This window comes from Copadichromis virginalis, linkage group LG1 (assembly GCF_057382275.1).
Source record: "Copadichromis virginalis isolate Kocher_CV1m ecotype Utaka linkage group LG1, C_Virginalis_male_GT1.1, whole genome shotgun sequence".
Classification (NCBI taxonomy): Eukaryota; Metazoa; Chordata; class Actinopteri; order Cichliformes; family Cichlidae; genus Copadichromis; species Copadichromis virginalis.
The window spans coordinates 5377247-5400404 of record NC_140618.1 but is presented as its reverse complement, the minus strand read 5'-3'; the positions used below and the strand labels follow the sequence as shown (position 1 = coordinate 5400404).

The 23158-nt window shown below is 38.7% G+C and overlaps 1 protein-coding gene across 3 annotated transcripts; it reads left to right on the top strand.

Moving 5' to 3' along the window:
* The first annotated feature begins 690 nt into the window (after window positions 1-690).
* On the top strand, window positions 691-22480 carry adgrg1 (adhesion G protein-coupled receptor G1). 3 transcript variants are annotated; one of them, XM_085435042.1, is made up of 15 exons: window positions 691-1081; window positions 11541-11610; window positions 12614-12885; window positions 13208-13394; window positions 13625-13667; window positions 13871-13949; window positions 14890-15012; window positions 15205-15321; window positions 15779-15821; window positions 15932-16038; window positions 16209-16324; window positions 16406-16668; window positions 16747-16846; window positions 17075-17352; window positions 20793-22480. In XM_085435042.1, exons 2-15 carry the CDS (start codon window positions 11565-11567, stop codon window positions 20918-20920), a joined length of 1902 nt encoding a protein of 633 aa, XP_085291168.1. In that variant the 5' UTR covers window positions 691-1081; window positions 11541-11564; the 3' UTR covers window positions 20921-22480. The 3 variants fall into 3 exon arrangements, with proteins under 3 accessions (XP_085291168.1, XP_085291208.1, XP_085291120.1); XM_085435082.1 differs by having other exon boundaries at window positions 11536-11610; window positions 13628-13667; XM_085434994.1 differs by having other exon boundaries at window positions 11536-11610; window positions 20793-22479.
* The last annotated feature ends 678 nt before the right edge of the window (window positions 22481-23158 follow it).

Here is a 23158-nt window from a genome sequence, read left to right as displayed (position 1 = left end):
GCCCAACTCAGAACAAACCTTCCCACAGTGAACAAAATAAATCGATATGAATAAAATTATAAATTTTAGGAGGTTTATAAGATGTGATAACAAAGCATAATGTAATAAATGTCTATATGCCAATAACAATCGCATTAAGTGGGTAGTTATTCAATAAAGCTATGCAGTGCTGAGGTTTGTCCCCTTGAGAATGTTCTTAGAAGTAGAATGAGTAATTGGATTCTCGCCCGTCCTCTTCAGTTCAGCCCTCTCTTTCTCTCTCGCTCTCTTCTGCTCCCCCCCTCCCCCCAAGATCCAGGGATAGTCACTCTGTCTGGCTTTTCGTTGAACACCTTGCTGCTGTGACAGCAGTCAAGTGAAACTCGGAATTTTAAAGAGAGGGAGAGAGAGATACGGACAAAATTGCGTGGCTTCAAAATAAAAGCACCAATGACCAAAGTGTGAAATTGAAACTTAGTCAAGTTCAGTTTCCTAAAAAATATAGGTAACTAAATTACTCTATGGCTAAATTTAGTTCTTGTTTTTTTTAAAGATGCATATGCTTTTAACAAACACATAGAATCTGTCTGAGATTACAAGATGATTTTTTTGCATTATTTAATTATTATTTATTTATTTATTTTGCTTAGGTTTTATTTTGAAAGTCTAAAGGAAAAGTTCCCTTATTATAGTAAACTCGACAGCTGCCGGCGCGGACACCTAGTTATCTGTGGACAGGCTTCGCGGTGGTCGGCTTCAATTATCGTTTTACTGGGACACTTTTTTTTAATCGCTCACTTTCCTTTAAAAAACAAAACAAAAAACGTTTTCACGGTTTCGAACTGCTGCTGCCGCAATTACCGGGAAAAAAAATAGCAGCAACGGTCCAGGATGAACTTTTCCTTATCCCGGTTAACATTTTCGCTTCTTTGATTGGAGAATCCCGGGCGTGTGGAACTACACTTTTCCATTTTTAGTGGGTTCACTGCGAGTGGAACAGTGGGCGAAAGTGTTAGGTGAAGACTTTGAACATCATAAAGCGTGGTGGTGATTTTCACGAGGAGACCTGAAACCTCGAATACTGACGGGGGAAATATTCAAGGTAAGCCTACGCGCTCATGGAAGAATAATGCTGCATATGTTGGTTGGCTTTAGAAACCTAGGCTAAAGTTAAACACACACACATATGTATATATCACATTATCTCTCGCTCTCTCTATATATATATGTGTATGTGTGCGTGTGTATAGAGAGACAGAGAGATATGTATATATCACATTATAGATAGCTAGATAGACGTGTGTGTATCTATTTATGTATGCGTTTGAGTATCTCTGATATACATTTGCACCTCAATTAATTTATGAAAACATTTTGTGAATAAAATATAAACTAAAATAATCTTACTAAATAATCTTTGTGCTATAAAGTGATAATTAATTTACAAAAACATTAAAAAGGAGAGAGATACTAAGGCTCATTTGTTACATGCCCTGTAAGATAATAATGGTGGTTCAGTGTTAGTACTTATTATAAATGGCTTGGTTAACAGTGGTCGACCCATTTTTAATGTGTTATTTTGCCTTGTTTATTTCACATTAATTTCTTTTTTCATTGCTTATGTGCGTGCTTGAGCTAGGAATACATCAGTGCGCTGTTTACAGTAAAAAGGTTGTGACATTGGTTACCATTTTCTTCACCTCTCTCAGCCTGTATCTGTACAAAGAGGTGATGTCTGGGTTCATGCTGCTGCCTGAAGGCAGCCATCAAAGGTAGTGATAACAGCTCGAACTTGCTCTCCTTACAGCTGTAGCGTGCGGTTTCCTGTCAGTGATGAGATGCACAATCAAAAGACTTCACTCATGTAGAAAAAAAAAACTCCTGAACAACAGAAGATGGGCAATGGCCCAAATTAAATTAGATAAAGCAGCACATGCAGATATGAGAACTACTGGAAACTGAAAGTGATAAAGTAACAAATGAGAAGGGTATTTTTTTTAACCATTCATCTTGAGAAATGCAAATGCTGCTGTGGTTGTGTGACTCATTGCAGAAAGCGCTTCTCCTTTGTGCTGACTTCTTTTTTTTTAATAATGAGGAAAAGAAAGCCGTTGATGGCGAACCAAAGCCCTTGGCGATCACCTAAGGCCACACTGGGGGTGATTTAGACTTAATAATATGCAGTCTTTTGTCCGTGCCAGAGTTCGTATGTGTGTTGTTTTATTGATTTATTCATATCCCCGAAGGAAATGTGTGCAGCATTCCACCTGCTCCTCCAATTTCCTCGCAGAGTATGTCGAGATACAGATAAAGGAGCCATGTAATCACATGCACAGACATGCACCCTGCATCACTGTGGTGCTATGGGAAGGTATGCAAGGTCCAATGCAAATGTACCCTCAGGAACATTCCCCACGACCCATATTCCACCTAACCTTGAAAAATATCTCCGCATTCCTGCTTTGACTCAGCTTTCCTGGGGTTTAGTTGAGTGTCTGCTGCATGTGGTGAGATGAGAAAAAACAAACAACTTATTACAAATAGAATCTCACTTTGAGACTCATTCAGTAGCCGCTCAGCGTTAGTGCTGTAAATCAACATGACAGCAGCAGCACTGCTGGGCCCGTTGCTTCATGTAATGTGCTTCAGAAAAACAAAAACGTCTTATCTTTTAGGAAACGGTTGCACAAAAGTGTAGCCCAGTGAAGTCTCCTCCTAGCAGCACCATTTAAGCCAGTGTTAGAAAAGGCTTGAAATGCTTATTAAGGACCCCTTTTTTGTCCCTTAATTGATTCTGTCATTTTTCTTGATGAAAAATCATATAGAGCCATAAAATAAGTAAATCCAAACACATACGTACGTTTCAATGCAATCAGCGAATATTCTAATTTAAAAGTAAGTGACAGCTTTGTAAGTGTAAGCTGTCAGTATGGGTGTGCACAGTTCTTTTAACCACTGGCTGAACCAGCCTCTGAATCAGCCAGTGGTCTTTGACCCTTATTCATGCTCGCTGTCACTTCAGCTCTAAAGCCTGACAACAAAGAGCAGCTTTTGTTCCCTGGCTTACTCTTCTTCCATGCACATTCTTTGCTGCTTCACTCTGCTGCTTGTAGACGAGTGGGGTGAATTTAGATTGAAAACTGCCACAGGAAACAAACTCAGGCTACTTTAAAGGCACATTCATAATAAATATGTTAATATGTCTATAATTTAAAATGCTCCAGCTTGTTCCAAGACTGAGGGTAAAAGAAATGGTGAAACTGGATGGGTCGTTTTTTTTTTCACATATTTAACTCAGGTGACTAGTCAGCAGAATAGAAGGACAGACATGAAAAGCAGTGACAGAAAATGTTACCCTGAGGTACTTTAAATCTTTGAGAATGACAGGAAATGGTATTTTCAAGGTACTTTTACTGAAACCAGGTCACGTATATCAAAGGGTTTAATAGGAGGTGCTTATCATTTGTAGAAAACATTCTCATTAACTCATGAAAGATTAAACTAAGAATAGACTAAAAATGTAAATGTTGCCCCTTTTCACAAGTGAATTGTATAATGTGATACCTAAGTCTTGTGAGATGTGTATATGAAATAAACATTTACTTTTGAAGAGAAATGCTAATGTGAGCATCCTAGCATGCCCTCAGTGGCAACGCTGAAATGCTGATCCTAGCAGTTTCGTCTACTGTCGTCAGAGCTTCATCTTTTCGTGTTTGGTTGAAAATCAACCCAACTGACAAGTAAATTATAATTCACTAGAAGATAAGTCTGTCACACGCATTTACATTAAGAGACTTTTGGTATACTTCGTTGCTCAGTTATGGCTATATCTAGCAAATGTGTGTGCTGCATAGATGCTAGAAGTCGTGGCGTGGGCTGTGTCCCAAAATAACACAACACACTTAACATCTAGCCCACATTGCACAGGTCTTTGTCTGAGGCGATGCAACGCGTTTCAGTTCATCTGCTAGAGGTGTGAATTACCAAAGACCCAAAGGGGCAATATTATCATAATACCCAACTCAATGATACAATTTATTGTGATTCTGATACTTTTGCTAAATATTGCAATAAGTTATTGTGATATATTGTGTTTTATCATATATTTTCTGTTGCAAATGATGTCTTCAGTCATTTTTTTCTACAGCAAAGTGTGATTGTTAACCAGCCAGACTGACCAACACAGTTTATTCAAACTTGTAATTAAAGTTGCATGCACCTGACAAACTGAACTTTTTCTATTGCAATCTAGTCCAGTTTACTGACTAACTAAAATACTTTCTATTTACTTACCAATTCAATGCAAACATGTAGACTATTGTACCATTAAATAAGTCTTGAACCTAGAGAGTGATCACCATTTCTGAGATGTGAGGTGTTGTATGAATCCAGTGCCTGTGATGTCCACATGTGTCAGGTTAATGCAACCCTTTCTGCTGTACCTTTCCTCAACTTTGCACTTCCCTTCTCTGTAGAACCTAGGTGTGGCTGTATACATGAAAAAGCATTGAGATGGTGTCAAATATCTGGATCCCATTGTCTTCATCAAGACCAGGTGATCGATATGTTATCTTCTTAGCTCACTCTGAATTGGGAGGTAGCTCTAGTGTTTACTTTGGCATCCATGGCTGATTATTTTCAGACTTTTTACTATCATACAGTACTCTTTACAAATCCATCTACTTTGTCTTGCCCTTGTAAGAAAAAAATAAGTCCATGTGTCTGATTTAGATGTAGATGGCACTTTTTTGGTTTTCGTTCTTTTGCTTTATATCACCCACACCAAAAAGTACCAGTAGTCAGTACTTCGTTTTCACATATGCCAGAACCAAAACAAGATTATGCCTGCCTAGAAAGGTAACTACACATTGCTGTCAACGCAGCCCATACAGTTGGAAGCGCTGGCCACAATGTTGATCACTACCTTAGACTACCTTATATTGTAGTACAAGCGTAAACCAGGTTGGTTATGTAGGTCAAAGTACAACCGCAGCAGATTTATTGGTACTCTAGCACAGTGTATTTGTGGTAGTAAACTGCTACCAAACATACACCGCAACTGTAAGTATAACAACTATAACCCTGCTTGATAACCAAGCGGTAGTCTCTATTGTAAAGGCATACATAAAACAAATTTAAACTACTGGATTTTTGAAACAGATTTGTCTCTTTATTATTATTACAATTACCTATCCTCAAGCTAGGGCTGCTCAATTAATCGAATTTTAATCACGATTACGATCTGGGCTTTCAACGATCATTAAAAATGACTGAGCCGATTATTAGCCCCTCCCTCGTGCTTTACTCTCACGCTGCTCCGTGTGGCAAATCAAGCGCACCTCTCTGCATTTCCAACATGTGTCACAACAATTAAGAAGACCCAAGGGAAGCTCGGAAAGCTATGCAGAAGTTATTTGGGGAGGAGAGTGACTGCCGTTGGTTGAAAAGAGAGGTAAAAGAAAAAAAACTTCAGTGGTGTGGAAACATTATGGGTTCTACTTGACGTGGATCAAGTAGACATAGTGTGTACACTTTGCTACAGTGTCGTAACTGAGAGCAACACTGCAAAGTTCACTAAACATAGATGTTTACATTTTTCATTTATTTTTTATATTGCAAACATTTGCACTGTTATCAGTATTTGCACACTATTTTATATTATTTTTTAAAGTCATTATTCAATACATTGTTATTGTTAACCCTTTAAATCCCTGTAGAACCTGAACCGCGTAAGCTAGCGCAATAATTTGTTTTGCATATGAAACCAGAGGAGTTGTACTTACATCTTATGCCATCAGCTTGTCCTCGGTCACGGTTCCCTTCCACATAAAGCTTTGCAAAAATTGCATAAAAAGCGCTTGCAGGAACAAAAAAATAATATTCCAGAAACACGCTTTGCCGATCCGATCAGCTGTTCGTAACACTTCCCACATTGAACAAGACGTTAACGCGAACTATCGCATGTCCGCCATTTCCTGTCCGAAACCGACTTCATTTTCACGGAAAATGTAGTTTTTTACTTGTAGGCCTTAAAAGCCTATACTGGTGTTTTTATAAGTCATGTTTGACTTTTCTGAATAGTTTCTGTGATGCTTAGAACTCGAATTGCACTGCTGGAAATAGTTTATTTTGATGCACATGCTGCTTTCTTTGCAAATTTGCATCATAGGATTGTTTTTTGTTTTTCCTGCAGTATATAAAAATTGATGTATCTCCAAAATAAAACTATGAAGACACTCAAAATAAATTTACTGTGGTGGGAAACTATGTTTTGCAACTTTTTTGTATTTAAAGTTTTGAGGGATAAGCCTCTTAAATTTCCCCAAGTAGAAATATATGTAAAAAAAAAAAAAAAAAAAAGGTTTTCAATTGTTTTGTAGTTTATTGCACTTTTTTGTAATTAATGTAATTACTATGGACTTAATGCATACATATTATTAAAATATGGGCTATAACAGTTGTATAGCAACTTGAAATGCTCCCAAAAATGGCACTACAGCATGTAAAAAAAAATAATATAAGCTCTGGTGGACTTGGTTCTATGGTAGGTCTTAAAGGGTTAAATAAATATCGTCAAATAATCGAGATCTCAATTTCAGTGAAAATAATCGTGATTATCATTTTTGCCATAATCGAGCAGCCCTACCTCAAGCTTCACAGCCACTTCATTACTAACACCTTGGTAGTTCAAGGTTGGGCCCTCGGGCCTTCAGATTGCCTAAAATTTGCGTGTTAAAGATTCAAAAACATTAGAGAAACAATCTTCAGAGATTTTTGTCCATATTGACACAATAGCATAACGCATTTGTTGCAGACTTCTCATGTCCACTTCTCAGTGTAGTTTATGTTTGATGAATGAGAATGAAGAACGGCAAAGACAGTCGGCCTTGATGAGCAGAAACGTTTCAAACTTTTGTGGCAAAATATATTAGGTTTGGATAATTCACTAGCAAATATAAAAGTGTTACATATCCATGTACCTTGGAACACAGATTGCGTACTCCGTCTGGTATCATTTTCTGCCATCTGTGTCACACATTGTTTTGACTTTTGTGCCATAGTGTGAGAACTTGTAAAGATGATTCATATAGGCAGGTGAGTCAGACCCACATATGTCATTACTGGAAAACAGAATCAAGCAGACGGGGGAATCACAAGTGTTGTCTCGTTAACACAGTTGTGGGTAGTTTGAATGGATGCATGTGTTCACATAAATGCTGAGGCAAAGGCTCTTATCATATCATCTTATAAATGTGTAGGAGTGACAAATGGAGTGAATTTAGTTTCTGGATGTGTGGAGTCTTTGTGCTGAAAGGTGAGAAATTCTAAGACTGCTACGGTATGCGAGCACTGCGTCTCACTAACACACTTCCACGTATGCCAGGCTTTGGTCATTGCATCTCTTTCACACCCACATTCACACAAGCATAGGAAGTGAAAGAAAAGGGGAAATTCTTGTGCTGAATTGATCCCTGGCCAGTGTACATGAACAATAGAGAGTGAGTGCAGAATTAGAGATAGTTTACACGACAAGCTGAAATATTGTGTAAGAGAGAGTGGATATATTTGTTTAAATTATTTGTGTCACTGCAAACTTTGCAAAGACTCGAACCCAATTATATAATTGCACATAAAAGATTTGATAATAGGCATCATTGTCACCTTAACTAAGCTTACAGTGTGTGTTCACTCTTGTAGCTCTGGGTGTGGTGACAGTGGCCATTTATTTTTAACCTCTGATCTCTTCGTAGATATAATGAGAAAACTGTAATGAGCAGTTCGTGGGTGATGCTGCTACAAATCATACACTAATGCTGTGTGTGAATTCATCACCACTGCGATGCACCTGATATTTCACCCCAACTCTAAATTTAAAGTTTGGGGATTGTGTTAAGTACGTATTGGGACCATGGACTCTATTATGAAGATGCAAACAATAAGACATAATAAATTAAGACAAACATTTTAAAGCCTCAAGATTGGCCTTCTTACCTATTTATTTATTTATTTATATAAATAGGAACTCTCTTTGATGATATGGGTAGTTTCTAAAATGTACTTTCATGAGAAACGGAACAGCTGACAAAGTAACCACACCCATGTTTATTCACAACTTCATTATTTCAGCTTATATGTATATATGTAGGAGGAGATCAGCTGACATTTTGAGCCAAACTAAATTAGGGTTTTGTGGAAGGATCATTTTGGGAATTTTAGCTCGAAAAAGTCCAAATTGGTGTGTAGGTGTAAAGGTCATATGTAGGACTTTGATGACACTATTGTCGTGTTTTTATAACCTTAGAATGATCCTTTTGTATCTACAGAGGGAGGGACTCCTGTTCCTCCAAGTCCACCAGGAGAGACAGAGGTGTGTGTTTAGGTTAAGGTACCACAACAGCTCATTTCTGTCCTAGCATGGTACCATGGTACAAGGGCCACCAAACAAGCTCATCACTTACTGCTTTTGAAGATTCATCCAAGCTTTGGTCTCTTGAGCTTTCGTTTCCGTTGTAATAACATACATGAAACAGACCGATGGAATTGATGTTTTTCCTTAACAGATGTCTCTCTCATGAGACACACTGATAACAGCAATTATCCCCTGCTCAAGCTTACTCCTTCTTAAGCCACTTCATTAAGCACACCTTGGTGTTACAAGGTTGGATCCTTTTTGCCTTCAGAACTGTTGTAACATATTCAACAAAAAACATTCCTCAGATGTGTTGGAGCATATTGACATGATGATATTACACAGTTGTTGCAGACTTATCAGTTGCAAATGCGTGATGTGAATCTCCCATTTTGCATGTGCTCAGTTGGATTAAGATCTAGTGAATGAAGAGGCCATTTGAATTTGTGAAACGGTGCATCATCATCCTGAAATCAGTCATTAGATGATGGCTGTTCTGTGATTGTAAAGGGATGGACAACCATAGCAACAATACTCAGGGAGTCAGTGGCATTTTGGAAGTTATGTACAAAGACTCCACTCTGACCTGCTGACCTGTTGATACAGGACAGAATGCTTTTATTAACACCAAATTCTCACCCATCAAACTATTGCAACAGTTTATCGTCTACCTTTGGTGAACATATGTGGATTGTTATTTGAGTAATTGTTGCCTTCTTATCAGTTCAAAGCAAGCTCCTCCTCTGAACAACAAGATATTTTTACACAGAGAACTGCCGCTCAGTGGATATTTTCTCTTTTTCTGACCATTCAAGGTTAACCGTAGAGATAGTTGGGTGGAAAAAATACAGTAAATTGACACCACCAATCACATCGTTTTCAATATCTCATAAATCACTTTTTTCCTGACATAGAGGCTGAAATTATGATACAGAGCTCCACAATGAATCATGTTATTATATCATATTGTATCATGCTATTCTAGTAAAAGTTGTAATTCAGATAAATAAGTTTTCTAAAGATCCTAAAGCCTTGATAAATGAAAAGACAGTAACATATTTTAAACTACAATATCTGTTTAACTGAGGCAGAGAAATATTACTGCACTCCTTCCTGGCAGGTCACTATATTACACATTAGTTTCTCAAGCATGCACCGCTTGAAGTTACACCTTAGCAACTTTTTTGCTTTTGTCACTTTTAAATTATCAGAGAACGAAATGCCAAAACCACACTTTGACACGGAAAATACAAAGGTTTCATTTTCACACGTCTTTGTGTTAGATAACTGAACTGAAAAGTAAACTGTGGGATATTTTGATATTGTCTTCTTGGCTTCATTTCAAGAAGATATCTTATGTCAAACCACAGTTCTGCATCACAAGAAGTGTCGCAGCTGAGAGAACTGGCTGGTGTGACGTGGCATCTTCACAGGAAAGCTAATGTTCAGCTGTCGCTCTCAAACTAAATGCTTGAGTAACAAGTGGTGAGGCTTGTGTGTTGACTGGGATGACCATAGTGAAGACATGTGACACAGATAACGATAGAACAGACTAACGCTCTAAAATTTAGAGCATTCTCATGTCGGTATATATAAGAAAATGCAGTTAATTCAATATGACTTTATTTACATGACAGATTATTATCTCAAGGCAATTTGTACTGTAAGCTAAAAACCCTACTGTTTTTATAGAGAGAATCCTAACAACAGACATCCTCTATGAGTAAGTATATGGCAATGGTGGGGGTGAAGAACTCTCTTTTGACACGAGGAGACCTCAAGCAGAACCAGGCCTTGGGAGGGGCAGCCAATTGCATTGACCAATTTGGGTGTCAAGAGAAGGAAAAGGGAGGAAAGAGGAAGATATAGAGGCAAAAAAACAACAAAGAACTGAGCATGTTAACATCACCGACTTATCAAACTCTAAAACTGAAGCCAGGCCAATAGAGCATCAGTGAAAGTGCCGCATAATGCAAAAAAGTAAGGTAGCATTTTGTGTGTTCATCAAATAAACCTCCTGTTTGTGTGTGTTTGTTTGCTTATTTGTATGTCTCTGTGCATTAATGGGTGGGTTGTGCAAGGCTTATATCTTTCTCAAGTATCGAGTGTGGGTGTTATAAATAGCAAGCTGTCCTCTCAGGATATGCAGTGTGATATTTCCCTGTCTTTCTATTGTTCTTTTTTCTGTCTGTCTGCCTGCTTTGTCTGTGGTTCAACAGGTTCCTGTCTGCTTTTTTGATTATTTTCCAGACATTCTCACTGTCACGCATACCATGCAGTAAACCCACGCGACGTGGTCACAGATCTAGTATTTGTTAGGTTTTAACTTCCACGCTATGAGCTTGTCTGGATGTGGTGATGTAAAGCAATGACACCAGACTAGGATGAGTTTCCGTCTTTGGTTGAAATTGAAAATGACAAAAATGCATTTGTGGTTATTTGAGACATGTCCGTCTGTTGACAGTCATGTGATTCTCTAATATGATGCAAAGTGGATTTTTTTCAAAGAAAATTCCCAGTTGTATATTTTTCTGCTTTAGACACTAACTGGTGGTGGACATGGAAACTGTCAGTATAAGCTTGCTTGACTATTCAGCACTTGACCTTGGAGGAAAAGCAGCTCACTGTAGGGTTATGGAAAGACTGAATTGCTGATGCATGTGTATGTGTTCTCATTCCCGTTACAAGGGGAAGACTGTTTCCATTGATAAGAGCTTAGAAAGGTCGCTGTGTTTATTTTGAGGCTGAACTCATTTGTGTTCACTGATATATAAGGACAGATAACAAACCAGGCGTCCAAATGAGAATGGTATCACTAAGAAAATGTCATTACATTAAACTGGGAACTTTTTGTTTCGTTTTTTTATGACTTCATGTAAAAAGAATGTAATTGATATGCTTTTTTTATTTGTTCTAACATTTTCTATATGTGGTTAAAATTGGCTGCAAATTAACACTGTGCTCTTTCATTTAACCATGCACACACACACACACACACACACACACACACACACACACACACACACACACACAGTTTTAGCCACTGATTTTAATGGTGCTAAATTGCTGTTCTCCTTGCATAAGCATTTACGCAGTTATAAATTTGTTCCCCTTTTAAAACCGTTTCACTTTTTGTATTTCTGCAGAACAGGTGTTAGCAACCGAGCTGCAGCCGATGGATAATCTGAAGTTTGCGCTCTTCTTAATCATCCTCACCACTGGTAAGATCTTAGAGATACTTTATCTTGTTCATCATAAAGCAAACTGCATTCATGTTGTGCCACTTCCTACATTATACGTTATGTTGCCCTTTTTATAGATATTCTAGAAGAGACATTAAATGAACATGACAGAATTCTCAAAAATATATTAGATTATCAGTTTTTCATAGCATTTCCTTTATAGTATTTTTCTCTGTGTGACCTCTGTTTGTGAGCATTAGACAACTAGAGTGCCTCAGATAGTAAGGAAATACTTTGCTGACACAGGAGAGTTAAAGCTTCCACTACCATAAGAACTCTTCGGTCAGTATCATAAAGCAAGGCAGGACACATGGGCTCCAATAGGAATCAATGCAACGCCGAGCTCATGAACTGATCATAAGTTTAAAATTTGTAAATTGTAACTGTGACCTATTACCCAAGTGCTGGCAGACACACATTCATTTACATGTCAGTTTTCTGCCCTGAACCTAAAGTCTAGCCAAAGTAGTGACATTTTAGCAAACAATGCAGGTAGATGGCAGGATTGTGTTACTGAATGCGGAGGTGTAGTATTCATTGCTTTCAGTCATGTAACCAAAGCAAAGCCCTGGAGGAGGAAAATAATATAGCGACAACATGCTAGGAAACACTCAGTACTATAGAACTGCAATACAACCCACTAAGTTTCCCAGTAGCTTCAAACCACAAATATTTAAATCACCTCAGTGAAGAGAAGTGAAAAATATTATTTGAGCACTTGTAGTCCACATTGCAAAGTCCCTGCAAGAGGTCTACTTTAGAAATGCTTAACTTCTCTCTCTTGAATAATCCCTGCCCTTAAACTACCACCAGGATGAAAGCACATACAGTAGAGTGCAGCAAGAGGGTTGTTTTTATCATCTGGACTGGTCACTAATACCATTGTGAAGTAGACGAAATTTTTCATTTTCAAAACAAGTGGGAGAACCAATTAGCTAAATGTGTTAATTATGTTTTAATACTGTGTGCTGTATTTTAACAGTTTCCAGTAACAATGACAATGACCTGGACTGGAACTTTTGCGGCACATGGCACCATGGCAACAACCCCCTGAGCCTGAACCTCAACATCTCTACTGGCTGTAAAGGAATCTCCATTTCAGCCAGTGAGAGCTTTCTGTCCATCAACGGGCAGATCACAGCCCAGTGTAGGAGATCTGAAGTGATTACCTTCAAGCACCTTGGACTTGAGTCAGGGGAGGACATCAAGTTCTGTCTGGACTGGGAGCCACTGCTGGACCAGTTAATGCTGACAGTAAGTGATAACAATTTTTAAATTTAAGTGTGGGTTCTAAATGCTATTTTTTTTTTGTTTCATCATTTGACACCCATTATTTTACTCAATAACATTAAAGTTCAGGAGAACTCAACTAAAAATGAGCGTGAGGTAGTTAAATGAAAGATGTGGAAAAAGCACATGTGTATAATAATATACCACCACCACATTCTAAAAGCCATATAACAAAATGTAAAATTTATATGATGTTCTGTACACTGCATACACTACACTAGCTAAATTCAAGATTATTATGATAATTTCTGTTTTTTGTTTTTGTTTTTCCTGTTGTGATGTTCAGGTAGGAGAGAAGAAGCTTATTCTGTGCTCACCTGCAAGCCTGCAGGATTCCTGCTGCACTGACCTGAGTGATGGCCCAAACACACAAGAAGCAGACTACGGCATCCTCAATACCGAGATTAATCATGATTTCATCACCGACAAAACACGGATGGCGTACAACTTTCAAGCACATTCCACCAACTACAGTAAGGAAGATTACACATATTGTGTCAGCATATTCTTGATAGAAAATCTGTGAATGAAATATATTTAGCAAAAAATAAAATTGATGTTCTGTACTGTTTTATTTGTTCCAATAACTCAGTTTGTCTGTAATGTTGTTCATATTTAGCTTTGCTGAACCAGCATTTCAGATTTCTGTTATCAAGTGCAGCATGTCAGAATCAGAACTTTCTCTTCTTTTCTGTTTTTGCAGCAGAATTATGTGAACAGGCGAAACGGGAATCCGGCCCCAACAAGTAATTTCCTCTCTTTTCCTCAAATGCACCAGTTTATTGCAGGGATATCATGGCAGGATGTTGTAGACTTGATCCTTCCTGAAGTACACAAACTTTGATTACAAACGAGGAGTGAAGACATTAGCTGTCTGATGTAATATTGCTCCATTCAAATGAAACATGACAAACTTATAATCATGGCTGTGCCTGATGTTTGTGTCCAGGTGTGCTGAGCCTCCATACGCTCACAAATCTGATGTGGAGATGAAGGAAGATTTCAAAGGCCACAGCGTCACATCACCTGTAAGACAAACACACAAAAGTTAAAGAGACTTGTCTTCAGATTAACCTTTTCTTTTTCAAACCAACCAGTGTGAGAAGGCTTTGATGATTTATTTTTAGAGAGTGGATGCTCTGTGATAGTGTGTCAGCTGTTGTATTGCAGTGTTACTGTTCTGAACTACCTCATCTTACAATCTCATTTAATTATAGCTACATTATAAAAAAGATAAAATGATCAAAATGTTATTTGTAATAAACTATACTGAAACAAAATGAAATTGAAAAATAATTGAAATTTAATAAAAACTAATGATAGCTCAAGAAGATGATCATTGTGTCAGGGATGAACTAAAAACAACATTTGCAGTTCATTGTAATTAATTTATGTCGCCCACTGTGGCACACGGATATGTTTTTATAGGTAAAAAACAACACTTGAACAACACACAAAAATGTCCCGCTCTGCAGAGTAATATCACCTCTTAAATCCAATTATTAGGTTTCTGTAGGTTTCACCTGAATCACACATCTGCAGAAGTGAGGTTTCACTTTCAGTCATACGACTGGGATGAAGATTCATATTTTTAGAGTTTGCACTGCTGACATTAGCAAAAAACCTTCTTTGCATCTGAGACTGTGTGCTTCCATTTTTAATCCAGACTTACTTTACAGCACATTTTTGAATAACCTAGAGTATTCATGCAAGTAGAGGGGAGAAGTGATGTAGTACAGAAAATAGGGTGGGAGGTTAGTCACATAAAAGTGACTGATGGCAGCATTCTACTGACGATTACAAGATGGTGTTGAAAGCTGACTTTTTTCCCCCTCTAAACGACCCTAAAATAGAGTCATTTAGTAACCCAACAATCTCAAAGCAGAGCCACAAGCAAAGCTGCAGAGTGAAGCAGGTTTTGCTTACATTGTAAAAACTCACAGTTCTTATATGTGCTGTCTTTTCCAGGCCATTGCTGGTAGACCTGTCAAGTCCAATATCACTGTCCACCTCCCTGCTGCCTTAAAACAAGCTGTGAAAAATGTTAACAATGTAGCCTGCACTTTCTTCAAGAACATCTCCCTGTTACAGGTAAGGCTGTTTGCCTTCAGTCGATACAGGCACATATGACAGGATTTCAGGTGACCTTATTTAGCTGTCAGCCTGCAATTTTTTCCAGTGTTCACATTTGCGATTCTATCTGGAATACTTTTGTTGCTTTGTGTGCAAATATTTATGCTGCATTGTGTAAGATGAAGGTCAAGTTGTGTGTGTTTGTTTCAGGAGGCTCACAAAATTGCCAAGCCTATCAATGATGTGGTGGAAATCACGGTGGAGAACGAGATCATCAGAAATCTGCCTGAACCCATTAGGATAGATTTTTACCATGAAGCCGTATCTGTAAGTTTGTGTGTTTCTGTGGCGTTTAGCCTGTATCAGTACGCTCCCCACCCACTTTATATTACTTAAAGCTACTTCCTTAAACTGACACTTACTGTACCAAATAGTAACTGCTGAAATTGACTGCAATGTGCAGCAGTACAGATGTCAATACACACACAGGCTGTCAAATGTGGCTCAGGTGTGGATGCTGTTAAAAGACAAACAAGATGGTTTTTACTTCCGTGACGTCTGCATATCTACCTCCACGGTGCAGCAAACACACAGAAACCACTTATAGGTCTCTTTTCTAACCTTATGTCTGGCAGAAACAGACTGTTGTTTATGCAATTTATGAGGCTGTCTATTGCATCTGTGCAATGCACACAACAACACATAAAAGCACCTGTGACGTGGATATTCTTTGACATTGTGGTGACATTGCAGCTCATGTCTCTCCCCTCCTTCTTTATTTCAGAAAAGAAAAACAAGGGCATGTGTTTCATGGGACACCAGAAAAGGTTGGAACCATTTAGAGATGAATATTATGTGCTACTTTACATATTTATCTGTATTTTCGTTTATCATAATTTTCAGCAATGCGGATTGATTTGATATTTCCCTGTTGCAGATTCTCTGCAGGTGAACTGGTCGAAGGATGGATGTAAGACAGAACAGAGTGGGGAAAACCACACTGTGTGTCAGTGTAACCATCTGACGTACTTCACTGTGCTGGTGGTGAGACATGCGGATACACTGCTTTTCATACAACAAATAAACAACAGACAGAAACCAATAGTGATGAGATTAGTAATGATTTTTAAAAGATACACAGAAATCAACAGTCTTCATTGTACCAGTGTGTCTTGTGAAGGCCATGTTGCTCACTGCACTGTTTCCTATGGCAGGACCTGAATCGTCAACCAGTGCCCCACCTGCTGGAGCTTACTGTCATTACATATCTGGGATGTGCCGTATCTCTGATCAGCTGTGTTGCTCTTATAATATATCTCTGCAGGAAAAGGTACAGATGTTATTAATGTAATATACAATATAGATATTTTTTTTATTATTTTATTATTTTAACTTTCCACTGACTTTCAAGGAGGCGATCAAAGGAGCAGTCCTTGCCCATCCATGTGGGCTTAGCTGTGTCCCTCGCCTTCCTCAGCCTGATTTTTTTCTTCAATGGAGTCCTGGCTAACGTGGGAGGGGAAAGTGTGTGCACTTGGGTAGGAGCAGTACTTCACTACGCCCTCCTCTGCTCCTTCGCCTGGATGGGCATCGAAGTGTTGCACACTTTCTGGTTGGTCTACATGGTCTTCACCCCCCGTCTGAAGCCCTACATTTGGAACCTAGTTGGTTTTGGTGAGTTTCATTTCTGAAATGTATCTCATGACACATAAAGGTAAAGCACATGTAAGACTCTTGATTATTCTTTTCCAGCTCTTCCTGCTGTTCCCGTTGTCATCCTGGCTCCAATAGGTGATATTTATGGGCTCATAGAGGTGCCACCAAGCGAAGACCCTGAGAATCCATATAAGATGTAAGCCTTTCCTTATCTGATCTAAAATTATTTGGAAAGTGAATAAATACAAGCACATGCTTGTATTTAAAATCATGCTTTCAAGGCAACAGCAAAACATTTCAAGGGGATTATGGGAATCTTTAATAAAATGCTGAGCATATTTTGAACATCATTTGGCCTTTATATTTGCATTTTTATTCTGGATTTTTTTTTTTTCTTTGTCTTCTGACTGTTTGATTTTTCCAGGTGTTGGATGGATATAAATGAGAATAAAGGCTGGCTAGCTTTCTGTTTGACCAACATGATGACTCTGGCCCTCCTGGTGTCATCTGGCCTTGTGATGCTGTTCCTGGTCTACAGGCAGATCCGCACCAGGGATGAATGGAAACAGAACCGAGTGGCGTTTCTCAGCATCTGGGGCCTCAGCTGCTTATATGGGACCACTTGGGGTCTGGCCTTCCTTAAGTTTGAGCCCATTTCTACCTTTATTCTCTTCATCACCTGTATCCTCAACTCATTTCAAGGTCAGTGCTTTTGCTGTACAGTGATTCCAGATTACACTTCAGGTTTAAAATGAGATGTTATACTTAAGGACAAGTACCATAAGGATATTTTGCAGACCATCACGTGATAGATGAGCAGTTCGACAGTCATGATGACTGAGAGATGCTCTCACTCTCATACATTCTCCTACAGCTGTGCGAACACTGAACTGCTCCTGATAATACAGCTCACATGGACTCTTTGCTTTTCAGACAAAAACCAACATGGCCACTCACTTGTAAATATCCAGCAAAAGAAAAAAGGAAAAAAAAATTAAACTGAGGCATGAAATGCCATGCATCTTCATCTTTCAAAATCCTTCGGGAGTTTCCAGAGGCATTATATTATGCTGGATACCCCTAATTTGCATATAGAACCCTACACCTCAACTTTATGCAAATAAGGAATGTGTACCTCAACACCACATAGCCTGTAACACAATGCAACTTTACCTCAGTGTGTTATGTAGATGTTTTTGTAGCACAGTAGATGGAAACAATGGAAATGACAGACTCCTTGGACACATGCCATTGGCTTTGCAAACATGATGAGCTCATGTTTATGAACTACTTTGCATTTGTTCTTATTTATGAATACATTCCAGAAAGCTGTCAAAAGAGGATGATGATGCTTCTCAACATTAAATTACATCATTGTCATCTAATAAATACACAGATCCAAAGAAAAAGTGACTTGGAATAATCTCCACGTGCTTTTATAGCTTTTAACTATTTATAGTCGGTTGTTAGATGGGAGTATATTCATTGTTGGCTCATACACTGTGACTGTACATGTGGAGCCAGTGGCCTATTGTATCAGTGTGGGAATGAGACAATGGCCATGATTAATCAAGGCCTTCAGTTGCTGTTGCCTATCAGAGACAAAGCTGTTTCCTCTCACATGCAGCATGCTTGTTTTTGATTCAGCACCAAATATGTGATTTATTAACCCCATTATTGCTGCATAGTGGTATCAGAATGTGTTCTATGCCAGCCATATAACATGCAGTGGCTAAATGCTACGTCTGTAAATGACCCTACCTACAGGTGTATTATTTTCTTAAACATAGAAACAATTTAGAGCCCAATCTAGCTGTTTGCTGACATGACATTATCTGCATTTATAATGGCTGTACGTTTGTATAGAATAGGATTCTCTGCAACTTCCTTGTTGCTAGCACACAAGCTTGGAATGGTACGAACACAAAGACCATCTGATCCAAGCAAAGGCAGGCAGCATAGAAATGACTAAACTATGTCTCGTAACAGTAAAACAAGATTAAAGATTATTTTTAAACTGAATCGTTATGATATCATTGTAAGAACTACCACATAAATGATACCACAGATTATTTATTGTATTATATTTTTGTCAGCAGAAGTTGTTGTAAATAATATGGTTTATTTTTTACAAAACAGAATATAATTTTTCATTTTCTGTTCATCATTTTTAGAGTCATTGTTCAGCTACATCCAGGCAGCTGATAAAAACACGAGTGTATTGGTTCACCTCTGTACACTGTAAAATAATTTATTTTCAAAAATTCTTTAAATAAAAAAATATTAAAATTATGCAATATCTTTGAGTTAAAAAAATATTTTAAGGCTTTTGAATGATTTTAGAAACACGTGAAGTGAGCTGTTCTGCTGAGGAATGATAAGATAAGATAAGATAACCTTTATTAGTCCCACACGTGGGAAATTTGTTTTGTCACAGCAGGAAGTGGACAGTGCAAAAGTTATGACGCAAAAATTAGAATACAATAAGAATAAATACAGTACACAACTGTACAGAATAGAATAAAATAAAATACTATATACAGTAGAATAAAATAGAATAAAAATATACAATAAGATAAAAATAGAATACGAATGCTATATACAACTGAGTAAAAATACAACGGTGCCAGAAAAGATTATTGCACTTAGTGTTATTGCACATGTGTGGATGTGTGTGTTTGTTCAGTTAAAGTCTTTGTTGTGGAGTCTGACAGCAGTGGGGAGGAAAGACCTGCGAAATCTCTCCGTCCCACACCGTGGGTGCCGCAGTCTCCCACTGAAGGAGCTGCTCAGTGCTGTCACAGTCTGCTGCATGGGGTGGGAGACGTTGTCCAACAGGGATGACAGCTTAGCCGCCATTCTCCTGTCACTCACCACCTCCACTGGGTCCAGAGGGCATCCTAGAACAGAGCTGGCCCTTCGGATCACCCTGTTCAGTCTCTTCCTGTCCCCAGCAGAGATGCTGCCGCCCCAGCAGACCACACCATAAAAGATAGCAGAAGCCACCACAGAGTCATAGAAGGTCTTCAGGAGTGGGCCCTCCACCCCAAACGACCTGAGTCTCCGCAGCAGGTACAGCCTGCTCTGCCCTTTCCTGTAGAGGGCGTCTGAGTTATGAGTCCAGTCCAGTCTGTTGTTCAGATGAACACCAAGGTACCTGTAGCTGTCCACAGCCTCAATGTCCATACCCTGGATGTTCAGTGGTTGCAGTGGAGAATGCTTGTGCCTGCTGAAGTCTACCACCAGCTCCTTGGTTTTACTGGTAGTTCAGCTGGCACCAGTCCACAAAGTCTTGAGTCAGTCCTCTGTACTCCTTGTCGTCCCCATCAGTGATGAGGCCGACTATTGCAGAGTCATCAGAGAACTTCTGCAGGAAGCACTGGGTGGAATTGTGGGAGAAGTCTGCAGTGTAGATGGTGAAGAGGAACGGAGCCAGAACCGTTCCCTGTGGGGCCCCCGTACTGCAGACGACCCTGTCCGACACACAGCCCTGAGTCCTCACATACTGTGGTCGGTCGGTGAGGTAGTCCAGGATCCAGGTAGTGAGGTGATGGTCCACTCCAGAGTTCTCCAGCTTGTCCTTCAGAACCGAGGGAAGAATGGTGTTGAAGGCACTGGAGAAATCAAAGAACATGATTCTCACAGTGCTTCCAGCGGTCTCCAGGTGAGCGAGGGAACGATGTAGGAGGTGAATGACGGCATCATCCGCTCCAATGCCAGGCTGGTAGGCAAACTGAAGTGGGTCCAGTGATGAGCTTGTTAGGCGCCGAAGCTGAGCCAGGACCAACCGCTCCAGGGTCTTCATCAGGTGGGATGTCAGAGCCACCGGCCTGTAGCTGTTGAGGTCCTTGGGGCGTGAAGTCTTTGGCACTGGTACAACACAGGAGGTTTTCCAGAGCTGTGGTGGCATTTACTGCAAATAACAGATATTAAAGGCTCATTTTTTATGTAGTATATCTGAGAACGTTTTGCCACTGACTTATTCTTACTGCAAATCATGCTCGTTTCCTGCTAGCATATTTACTGCAAATTTTCTGTCCCTATCACACTCACGTCAAAGATTTTTTAAAACAATCAGATACTGTGGCAACTGAGTAAAAACAATCCATTTTGAATCTTGGTTTCTCGTCTGTCGCTCACAGGTTTCTTCCTGATGCTGCGATTCTGCATGCTGGACTGGATGCAGAAGCAGGCTGGTGGCTCTGGTCTTGGCAGCAGCAGCACCGGATCTACCAGGCAGCACATGCTCCAGGCCCAGGAGAAGAGTTAAATGAACAAAGATGCAGAAGCCGGACTTTGAATGTAAAAATAATGCCAGTATACCACCAGTGATGGAGGAGCTGGAGGTTGACCAGGACGTTTCTCCTGGAGGAGTGTTCTGATGAAATGTGTCTGTCAGGGGTGGTAACTGCAGGAGAATATGAGCTACAGCTAAAAAAAAAAGGTACAGCAGGCTCCATATATCCTACGTTTCTTAACTCTGTAACTCGGTAGTAACGAGCACAAGTTAGCTGTACGGGCAAACACAAATATGACCTGCTGTGTAACTGTAAAAGTGAAGATGGGTCAGTATTCCTTCCCAAACATAATCCAGCTGCTGTAACTTCTCAAACTTTGAGTGTACAAACCTTTTTTATTCACTCTAAATTATTTATTCTTGAGCTTGTGTTCTATTTAGTAATCATTACAACAGGAGAAAAAAGAAACATTTTACAAAATATATTTGCTGTTTATTTATAGCTCTATATGTCACACATTCTGAGTTATAATTAAGTTTGGTGGCGATTAGCTAAATATTATATATCAATAATTCACTCAAGTTGCATTACAAAAAGGCATTTAATCACTTGATTCTTTTAATTTAGGCCCGTGGCAAAGAAATGACAGTATCACTCAGGAACTCCTTAATCAGGCCTAAAGCCTGCGTTTGCAGAAAAGCTAGACTGGCTCTAGTTGTACAGGAGGGGGATGTCAAAGTTCAAACTAACGTATGTGAAATTAGAAATTGTAAGTTGGAAATAATTATGAATTATTCCCAACACGGAAATTGCGAGCAGGAATAGATGCAGGTTACTGTTCTATTGTATATAAAAAAAAGAAAGCTATATAATACTATTGACGATGTTTTGAACTATAGATAAGCTTTTTATTTTATATTTTGTATCATGTATGCTTTTTTATAGCTGCTTCCTAAGTTGTTTAAAGTAGCACTTTAGATTTTCGGTCATTTAAACATGTACTTGTTGAGCCTCAGTGAGTTTTCTTTTGAACTGTTTTAATGTGCAGATGGTAAATTCCATATTGCATTTGTCCACACTGTAAATTAATAAGTGAATATTTTATAAATGAATCCAGAGTGACTGTTTTTCTTTTTTTCAAACCTGATTATCAGACCTTTGTCTTTAAAATGGGCCAAAATGCATTTATTTGGTTGGATGCGTTCCAGTATTAAATAGAAATGTAAAATTGTCATGTATTTCATTGGCGTTATGTTTCAGTCATGTCCAGCAGAACTCACATATGTAAGCTTTTAGATACTGTGATGTTTGCACTTTTTTCAAAATTTTAAAACTAAAATATATGTCACTCAATTTAATGTGTATATTTTGGTTTTCTGGATATATATTGACTTTTAATTAAAAAAAATCTTTTGGTTAAAAATGTCGAACTGCTGTGTGTTTGTGTAGATGCATGCCACACTGCACAACAAGAACATTTGCAGCTTGCTGTTTTCCTGTTCCCTCCCTCTTATCTGCTTCCTCCCCTGGGTTTTGTTTTTTCTTAATTGTTGCTTTCTTGCTGCTTGTTTTCCATCTCTATTGTGATACAGTGCGTACGTATTTGGTGGAAGAAGCCAGCCTGATACTTCGAAGAAAAAATTCATGGCTTTTCTTAATGCCTCAAAAGACTTTCATTAATAAATTTCATGATAGTGTTTTACATTTTTTTGCACCATAGCAATAAAATACATCCTTGCTCCTAGCATATGGATGTCACATTATTCTGTCTTTTCAGACATGGTGTCTTTCAGAGGACAGGTCTTTGTTCCAAAGATTCAATGGAAACATTATTTCATCATCCTTAACATGTAATATATTCATAATAAACTAAATAAAACAGAACACTTCACACTGACTTTCCCTATTGAAAGGAATAATAATACATTATATTAAATATGCAGGCCCTAGCCTGGCGACCCCTATTGGATACAGACACCCTGGTCAGGAGGGAAGTAGTGTTACCACTATGCCATCCAGCTGCTATATATACACATTGTGCCAAAATCAAGTCTTAAAATCATTGTTCAAATTCATAATTGGTCAATTTTAGTGTTTAAAGGATAAAACGATTATTGAAATTGCATGTATAATTCCTTGAAGCTTAAAAGATCACATTTTGAGTTTAATCAAAGAATTTGAAACTAGCACATGGTGAAAATATGCAAACTCCCCAGGACCCTCGTGATGTGAGGCATCAGAGCTCAAAAGGTTACCGGTACTGTTGCATT